The sequence below is a fragment of the Vigna radiata genome, unplaced genomic scaffold (genome assembly GCF_000741045.1).
Source record: "Vigna radiata var. radiata cultivar VC1973A unplaced genomic scaffold, Vradiata_ver6 scaffold_134, whole genome shotgun sequence".
In the NCBI taxonomy this organism is placed as follows: Eukaryota; Viridiplantae; Streptophyta; class Magnoliopsida; order Fabales; family Fabaceae; genus Vigna; species Vigna radiata.
The window spans coordinates 684,467-694,883 of NW_014543261.1; the positions used below are offsets into that span (position 1 = coordinate 684,467).

Genomic DNA, 10,417 nt, shown 5'->3' on the forward strand with positions numbered 1-10,417 from the left:
TATATATATATATATATATATATATATATATATATATAATCTAAATTGGTTTTATCTCTAATCGATGTGGAATCTCTAACAAATATAATGCATACTGAGAGATTAAAATATTATTTCTCTCAGGAAAACCATACTTAAAATTAAAGTAGAGAGAAATTATATATTTAGAAGTCTTAGAGGAGCTTGATGAACTCCTTTTCTTAATCTTTTCATTTATAGGACTTAATACAATGGAACCAACTAATCTAGAAAGGAAAGACAACTAATCTAGAAAGGAAAGACAACTCACACTCAACTAATTACACAACTCACACATAGTTGTATGTACATGACATGGATTTAATTACTAAAATTCTTTCTCAAGTTGGAGCATACAAATTATATACCAAGCTTGGAACAAATAAACTCAATCTGAGGTCTCCTTAAGGTTTTGGCCAAGACATATGCTAGTTGGTCAATTGATCCAATAAACTCTATGAATCTAAGTGTACTCGTTTGCATCTAATCGGGCTTTGAGTCAATCAACTTCACCACTAGGTCCTACTTTGATGGCATATACCCATTGAAATCCATCTTCCTCTTTTTTTCGGTGGAAGAGGAAGTAACACCTAACTATTATTCTGATTAAGAGACTGCATTTCAACAAGCATAGCCTATCACCTTCTAGGATATCAAGTGCTTAATTCCCATTTTTGGGAATGGTAATAAAGGACACTAAGGAGAAAAAGGAACAATAGGAAAATGAAAAATTTTGAAAATTAAAAAATTTATGAATAAGATATGGGTTTCAAGTGGTATTAAATGACATAGAGAAGAATTTGAAGTAGAACATTCACCTTGTTCTTGGATAACTAGATTATCAATTGAGGTATCGTGTAGGTGGAATCAATAAGTAGAGATGATGGTTCATGAGGACTTTAATCAAGACTAAAGTTGGTAGTTACACTAGAAATACTATACTCAACTAAAGGTATAGGAGGACCTAGCGAATGACATAAACATCTTGAATATATGAAATAAGGAGTTTATTCAAAGAATGTGACATTGGTAAACATGTAGTGCTTCTTAGTTTAAGGAGAGTAACATTAGTATCCCTTTTGAAGTCATGAATAGTCTAAGAAGGTACATTTGATAGTACAAGAAGATAGTTTATCTAACCCTTGAGACATGTCATAAACAAAATATACACAATCAAATAGACAAGGAGAAATGTGAAAAAAAAAGAGTCATTTGGGAAAAGAATGGAAAAAAGAACCTTATTATTAAGAGAGGAGGATGACATCTTGTTAATAAGAAAACATGCAATTAAGATGACATCCCCCTAATGATGAGAAATAATACTTGCACCAAGAAGTATACTATGAGCAGTCTCAACTATTTGTTTATTTTTTTCTTTTTGTTATACCATTTTGTTGTGGTGTGCGAGGGACAAGTGGACTAATGTAATATACCATGAGAGCTTAAATTGTGGAAAAATTGGATGAAAAGTACATACTCTTTGGCATTATCACTTTTTAAAATTTTAATTACTTTACTGAATTTATTCTTTATTTCATTCAAAAAGGATATGAAGATAGACAACAATTTAGAACAATATTTCATAGGATAAACCTAAGTACAACTTGAATATTTATTAATGAACATAACAAAATGCTTAAAACCAAACGCTCAGATGCGACTAGGCATGCATATATCTAAGGGATAATAGGAAAAATATACTTATTCCTTGTTTAAGGCCTTTTAGAAAAGATAGATCTAACATATTTTCCGAATTAACAGGATTCACATTCAAAGGTTTGGGGACTACTAAGCTTAAAGACCTTTTTTTTTATATTGACAAAGAAGGATGCCTTAATCTATCAAGTAACAATTTAGGACTCAAAGATGCAACACAGGATACATATGGACTATATCCAAAATGGTATAACCCTCCAACTTCATATCCTTCTCTTAGCGGTCTCCTTGAACCATCCTCCCATATGACACATGACTTCTAATTAAAGGCCATTGAACAATTTAACATTTTGGTTAATTGGCTTAATGAAATTATATTAGAAGGACAATTACGAACAAAAAGAACATATATTTAAGATATAGGGAAGGAGAATGGGAAATTTGATCGACTCCCTTTGAGGAAATTTTAGAGCCATTTGCCACAGTTATGAAATGATTTTTTTTTTTGTTTTAAAGAAAGAGATGAGAACAAAGAAATATTACCAAACATGTGATTAAAAGCACTTAAGTCAATTATCTTGATATACTTGGAGTTTCAAATATTTGTGCTAAGCTATTAGATTTTAATCTTAGATACTCTTGATATTCTTCATTAGTGAATTTGGAGTCAGCAATTTCTGCATTAGAGACATGGGCGGTCTTGGTAGGAAAACCATGTCAAGAGAAACAATTCGTTTTGGGACCTATCATTTTACAGTATGTGCATTGAGTATGTCCTCATCCTCCATGTCTCCTTCCTTGTTTGATAACCATAGCCGACGGTTCCATAGGTTCATGAACTTCATTGCTTTGAGGTGTTGGAACTCTAAGGAGACTTGTGGTCAAGTTTCCATAGAAAGGACCTCATGATCGATTAATAGTTAATCTCTAAAATAATTAAAGTCTGGATATAGAGCATGAAAGATCATCACCATAGTATATGTCAAGCTTTTTTTTTTTTATTTCATTTAAACACTCTACTTTCAAAAACATCTTTAGTTCTTCAATTACGAACTAAGCTTCAGTCATGAACTCTAAGAGAAGTTGAAGACTTGAAAGTATAGTTTTGTATAAAGTTATTTTTGTTGGTGGGAGGTTAAAACATTTATAAAACGTTATTTTTTAAGAAAAAAAATGTTCGACAAAATTATCAAAGTGACGAAAAATATATTTAAAAACTCTAATCAAACGTAAAAATTTTAAAAGCAATGATTAAAGTTATTAGATTTTTTTACTTTGTATCCATAATTGACTATTTAGGATAGAAAACATTAAATTCAATTACTAAACTTGATAAATTTTTATGTACTGAAAGATGAAATAAATTATTTTAAAATCACTATGTTATCTAGTACATCTAAATATTGCAAGACTTACAAGTGCGTTATCTATTCTTGTTCAGGTTTAAGAAAGTTGTATATGTTGGAATAAATTGATGGAGTGTCTCTATGGTTTTGCATCTTCTGTTTCAAGAGATTTAGTGTGTAGAGCATTAAATCAATTACGTTATCCTTGTTGCTTTAAAAATTTCGTCAAAAAGCTTGAAGAAGAAGAGAGCCATTTGATTATAACGAAAGATAGTGTCCAAAAATTTGTTACGCATAACAAGAAACAAGCGAGAAAGCCCAGTGAAATTGTGGACAAGTGGCTGGAAGATGCTATCAATGATGTACACAATGTCAATCAGTTGCTGGAAGAGGCAAGAACACAAAAACATTGTTGCTTTGGGCACTGTCCAAATTGGATTTGGCGATACCATGTTGGAAGAAAGTTAGCAAATAAAACTATGCACCTCGAAAAGTTCATTGAAGAGGGTAGAAAATATGTGCCACTTGACCGCATCGCTACGCTTCCTTCTAACACCCTTGATATGCTTTCAGAAAAATGCATAAATTTTGATAGTAGAAAATCTGCATACGAGCAACTACTGGATGCAGTGAAAAATAATGATGTTTCCATGATTGGGTTGTATGGGATGGGAGGTTGTGGTAAAACCACATTAGCAATGGAGGTTAGGAAATTAGTAGAAGCAGAGCATCTTTTTGAAAAAGTTCTTTTTGTACCTGTTTCTAGTTCAGTGGATGTTCGAAGGATTCAAGAAAAAATAGCAAGTTCACTACAATTTGAATTTCCAGAAACCGAAGAAATGCAGAGAGCCCAAAGATTGTGCTCAAGATTAACTCAAGAGGAAACTATTTTTATAATTCTAGATGATGTGTGGGAAAAGCTTGACTTTGGTCGTATTGGGATTCCTTCTTCTGAACACCATAAAGGCTGCAAGATTCTCATTACAACTAGATCAGAAGCAGTTTGTACTTTAATGGATTGTCAAAGAAAGATTGACTTGCCAATTTTAACGGATGAAGAAGCATGGACTCTTTTCCAAAATAAAGCTTCTATATCAGAAGACACCCCTGATACCTTAAAGAATCTGGGAAGATTAATTTCCAGTGAATGTAAAGGATTGCCTGTTGCCATTGCAGCTGTTGCTTGTAGTTTGAAGGGAACAGCGGAGACGGTATGGAGTGATGCATTAAATAAATTAAGACGTTCGAAGCCAATATATATTGAAAGAGGTTTGATTAATCCCTACAAGTGTCTACAACTGAGCTATGATAATTTAGATGCTAAAGAAGCTAAATCTCTTTTCCTGTTGTGCTCTGTATTTCCTGAAGATTTTGAAATTCCAGTTGAAGTTTTAACAAGATGTGCAATGGGATTAGGTGTAGTTGGAGAAGCTCACTCATATGAAGAGGCAAGGAGTGAAGTGATTGCAGCTAAAATTAAGCTTGTTAGATGTTGTTTATTGTTGGATGAAGATGATGGATGTGTCAAAATGCATGACATAGTTCGTGATGTGGCCCACATAATAGCGGAAAATGAGAATAAGATGATAAAGTGTGAAGTGGAAAAACATGTTACAGTGGAACAAAATTCTGTAAGATATCTATGGTGTGAGAAATTTCCAAATGATTTGGATTGCTCCAATCTTGAGTTTTTATGCTTATGGACAAAGATGGAAGAATTTGATGGAATTTTCAAAAGAATGGGAATGCTCAAAGTTTTGATTCTTTACAACGATGGGGCTGGAAAAACTCCATTGTCAACATCATCTTTCAAAACATTAACAAATCTTCGAGATCTAATAATTTCCAATTGTGAATTGAGCGACTTCTCATTTTTAAACGGTACGAAGAATCTTCTAAGTCTCTCGTTATTTGGTTGTTCACTGCCTTCATTCCTTGAATTACAAACCGATGTTACATTTACGCTAAAATTGTTAGAGTTGAATGAATGTGACATTAAAGTGAAGAATTTTGAAGTGATGAAGAGAATCCCGCTTTTGGAAGAGTTGTACATTATTGAAGGAGAATGGGATGCTAACAGTGAAGATAATATTGAATTCTTTAAGACGTTTAGCTTTCCCGAAACACTGCAAAGGTATGGAATTGTATTAGGGTCTGATAACTTTTATAATTTTAATGATGGAGATATTTACATTCATGGAAGAACTTTATTACTTAACCATTTTGACATATCAAATGAGGTAATAAAGGGTTTGGCAAAAAAAGCAAAGGATCTATTTGTAGGAAATATTCATGGAGGTGCAAAAACTATGATCCCTGATGTATTTGAAATTGAAGGAGGAGGTTTGAATGAGTTGAATATGTTGGAGATACGTGATTCTGCAGAGATAAAGTGTTTGATTGACACTCGCAGTAACTCGAGTGAGGTGGTAACTCTCTTCTCCAATTTGCATATGCTGAGAATAAAAAGCATGGAAAATCTAGAAGCTATATGGTATTGTTTTCTTCCTGCCAATGGACCTTTTGAGAACTTAGAGAAGCTGTATTTAAGTGATTGTCCACGACTGACATCTCTCTTCACGTATGTTGTGGCTCGAAATTTGGTAAAATTGAAAACATTACAAATATCAATATGTGATGAACTGAAGCATATAATAGCAGATGATGAGAAAGCACAGAAAAGTGAAGATGAATTCACCAGTGGGCATCCTGTACAAATCTTCCAAAATCTTCAGGAAGTACAGGTATATAGTTGTCCAAAATTAAAACATATATTCTCGGTCAACATTGTTAGAGGGTTAGGTCAATTGAAAATGCTCAATATACAAAGATGTGACATGCTAGATCAAATAATTGGAGATATTGTTCCATTAACAGAGCAGGATAGAAGAGAAGAACTTGATAAAATCGTTGAGGAAGGTAAGCATCAATTGAACTTGTACAAGCAAAATTGGTCTCATTTAAAATTAAAGACAATTATATTTGCATGTGAAGTTGTTTCTTAAATTTAAAATTATTTAAAGGAAGCTCTAAATTTGACCGTCTAAATTGTGGTTTTAGTTCCTAGAAACCAATATTTTTTTTTAATTTATAATTACTTTTCAGGAACTTTATCCAACCTTGCAAGCCTTAAGATAACATGGTGCATGAATTTAGGCTCAATTTTTACAGCATCTATAGCTAAGACCTTGACTTCTTTGGAAGAATTGTACATTTATGGGTGCACAAGTTTGAAAGATATAGTAACTCACGAAAGGGTCAACAAAAATCAGGAGGAAAGCATTGTTGAGGATGACAATGAAATGATTGGCCAACAAGTCAGTTTAAGGTTAAAGAAGTTTGAGTTAGAATTTCTACCTCAAATGACTTATATTTGGGTGGGTCCCAAAAATTCACTTACTCTCCAACATCTTACCACATTAACAATAACCGAATGTGAAAAGTTGGAAGTAATCTTTTCAAAGTCTGTTGTAAGATTCTTACCAGAGTTGAAGCTTTTGAAGATAAGGAAATGCAAAGAATTAAGAGAAATAATTGAAGGGGATGACCTTGTTTCTCCTCAGCCATGCTTCCCAAAACTAGAAGCATTGCATGTTGGTCATTGCCACAAGTTGAAAAGATGTTTCTCTGAATCTACTTCTGATGACCTTCCCAATCTTCATTTTCTGGCCATAAATGGAGCCAATGAACTAGAAGAGCTTGTTGGATGTAAACAAGGAATGACTAAAGTTGAGCTTCCAAGACTCAAACTTTTAATATTTATGCATCTTCCAAACTTCCGTCAAGAAATTGAATTGCATAATTTAAAGAATCGCATTGTCTACAAATGTCCAAAACTCTCTTTCACTTCAACAACTACTCTTGAGAAGCTCCGTTATGATTTTCCTCACAAAGGTAAATACTATATAAAGTCTTCAAATTTAAACTATTAATGGAAGGATGCCAAACTCTTGAATTAATCTTAAACTATTACAGTATAAAAATGAGGTAACTTTGCTATCTAATTCTTTTCTAAATATAATTATTTTAAGAATTTTTGTTACTTTCACATTTTGTTTGCATTATTACAATTTAGTTATCTATGTAATTTAATCAATCCTAGTGTACTATTACAGTTTATTATTTTTTACAAAATCATTATTTCACTCAGAGAGGACGGTTTCAAATTCCCAACCGAGTACTCACCAGAATTTTCTAAAATAAGAACACTAACTTAATTTTTGCTGCAAGACTTTTGTAAAGGGCACTATCCTTAAGAATTCTTTTCATGAAACTTTTTATATCTTTTTTTTTTAATTGTAATAATATAATGATCCATCATGGAAAGTTGAGGTTGTATTTCCCTTTTGTTATGTATGTCATTTTCACGTGAATTCCCTAATATATGTATCTTTGTACAGATTTCATAAACACTGAACTTGATCGTTTGGAATTTGAAGACATAGTAAGATTGACACATATAGATTCAACTATTAGTGATAGCAGTAAATTCACTTCATCACAGGTCAGAACCAACCAATCTATGAATATAAATACAATAAAAAAAATTTAATAGCCTATTCTGTCTCATTATTAGAATAACTTTTTTTTTTAATTTAACGTACTAAATTTGATCTCATTTTTATTACAACAAATCAATGTGATCCATTAAAATTAACGTACCATTAAAATATTCTTAAAGTAATCATCTTTGGTAGATCAACAGAAGCCACCTTAATTACCAAAAAATGCACACCTTCTAAGTAACTTAACAGGAAATGAATGGTTGTTGTATACTACTCAAAGCTAAGGAATGAACAAAGAAAATTGTTGTTATCCCTTTATTCGGTAAAAAGACCATTACATGTTCCTTTTCGAATGACTTGAGGTTGATACAGATTTTCATTTCACTTTTATAAAAGAGAACGAAAATATTCTACCTAATGTGCAGATTGCATAATATTGAGGGGCGAAGAATTCAATTGCATTAGATAAAGTCATAATATGACAACTAACTAAAATACCAACTACTGCTTTCGAATTTAGACTAACTCCTAAAAGGAAACCGTAAAGGAGATTTTACATACCAATATGCACTTGAAGAAGCAATAGTAATAGGGCTCCTTTCAAACTTTAGACCCACTCACTCAATTGTACTTTTTCAATTTGTAATACACAGGAGATTGAGGACGTAGGAAATGAGAGTATTAAATCTTCATCAACTAGTGTTGAAGACACTGGCATTGGAGATGTTGTTGCATTTCACATTGATTCCAAGGTAGTTGAACAAGATGATAAGATGAATGAAGGCAAGCCAGGAATAGTGGCAAGCCAAGGAATCCAAGTACAAGAAGGGTTGAACCTTTTGCATAAACAACAGGAAATAGATTTTGTTCACCCTAACAACAACATTGACATTTCTTCAGGTTTCTTATTTCTTATTTTCTCATTTCCATCCCATATTTCCATATCACCCTCTCAAACTTCTTACAGCTTCTTCTGCAGATATCCGTACAAGATTGGGAGCATATAGACGTTTTGTTGATCTGGATGATGCACAGATTTCTCTTCTGGTGGAGGCAATTACTTCATATCCTCATCTCTGGAATGCTTCCAAGAAGTTTAGTGATCGTTTTCAAGCTTGGAGGTTGAAAATTTTGGCAGATATGTTGTCTTTCCTTCAGAAGGAAAGTGTCCATAGTGTTATTCCTCAAAGAGAAAGAGAGTTCTATAAACTATGTGAAGAAGCTATGTTTGTTGGATTTGAGAGTTCATGGGTAGAGGAAATGCGTCAACGTGTTGTGGCAAGGGATCCGAAGCTGGGAGAGGACATTGCATGGAGACAAATAAATGAGAATTCTAAGAGGTATGACTATTTAAATGCTTAACTATGTAATGTAAAGAATGAATCTTATTGATTATTTTTGTTCTCTGGCAAGCAATTTAAGTTTGTTAAACAGGTCTAGTAGTGGAGACGTGGTACCAGATTCCCAGGCTTTTGAACAAGGTGATGGGCTTAAGATTAGCTTGGAAGAAGGTTCTGACTTGGTTGATAAAGAAGGTGAAATTGGTGTTGTTTCTAATGACCACATTTTGGCTCTGAGAAATGAAGAAGCAGAGGAGGAATTTGTTGCAGAAGTTTCCACTTCAGAAATACCAAGAATAGCAACATCATTAACAAACTCACAACCAGTTGAAAGGCCAACTCCAAGTTGTTTGAATATGCCTCTACGTGAAACACCCGCAAATGTGAGTATAATAAATATTTTTCCGAGTATTTGATGAAATAAAAGTATCGAGTATAATTATTTTACACATGTTCATTACTTTGTTTAGGCATTGGTGGACAAACAACGGATTAGTGAACCGTGTTTGATGAACCAACAAAAACCATTTGGAGAAATTGTAAGTAGCGCTGATATTCCTCTACTAAATGGCAAACAAAAATACCATCAATTGTTTTAAATTAATACGCATGTCCACCTTCAATCAACAATAGCATTTCTATTACATTACCGAAAGTAGTTAAGTATGCAAAGCTACATATCTTTTTGTTCTTGTGCAGAGAACAAAGCAAGGTTCTGTGGAGGAAACCATAGCAAAGAACACCAATATGGCAGCTTCATCAATTCTTTCCGAACCTGATAGCTCTCAGTTAGAACAGAAAATTACTTTTCAAAGTAAATCTCATCCACATGTAAGTAAGTTTATTTTAAACAATTCACATCTTCAATTTGTTTGGTTAATATAAACATGATGGTGTTAAGAAAAATAAAATGTATTAAATTTCAAATTGAAATTGAAATTTAATAAATTTGTTACTATCACGCTCATTGTTTAATTTCTATTTCTTGCTTTTCTATGATATTATAAAAATTGGTATTAAGAAAGTAAATGTTTTGGAACTTTTATGATTTGATGCTAACGTCTTTTCTGTTATATATTTTTTTCTTATTTCTCCCAGAATGAAATTACGAGCACCCAACTTGAGGCAGGCAGTGGTAAAGAAATTGACCATCCTAAAATTATTCAAGGCTTTGGGACCAATGATGTCATAAGCTTATTTGCATCAGAAAAAGAGAGTGAAGATAGCCCAGTGGGAAAGACCCTCACTGAGCTAGAAAAGTTTTTGACGATGTCTCTGAAGGATGTAGTTAGCTCTGAAAGTGACACTCTTCGTCTTTGGTCTACTCTTAATTTGTTGTCCAACCTTCCTTTCAAAAATGTGACTCTATCAGATGGACTCAAACGTATTATAGACACTATGCTCCAACACTTCCCAACCATTCTACGCTCCTTTAAGCAAGGTTTTGCTGCCACCGACAAGTTGGGAAAGCTAGAAGCTTGTCAGAATGAGGTGGCCACTACTCTTGTTTCCAAAATTTCTGAGGCAGAGAATTTCTACAATGAAACTCAAC

General features: G+C 33.1%; 1 protein-coding gene across 1 annotated transcript; it reads left to right on the top strand.

The window, feature by feature from the left end:
* Nucleotides 1-3,121: 3,121 nt before the first annotated feature.
* LOC106753593 lies at nucleotides 3,122-10,413 on the top strand (the record flags this gene model as incomplete). Its single annotated transcript, XM_022777607.1, has 9 exons — nucleotides 3,122-5,939; nucleotides 6,126-6,914; nucleotides 7,421-7,524; nucleotides 8,179-8,425; nucleotides 8,505-8,865; nucleotides 8,960-9,248; nucleotides 9,336-9,404; nucleotides 9,565-9,696; nucleotides 9,964-10,413. Coding segments are annotated over 9 exons (5,259 nt in total), but the record flags the coding sequence as incomplete, so codon positions are not given.
* Between the last annotated feature and the right edge of the window lie 4 nt (nucleotides 10,414-10,417).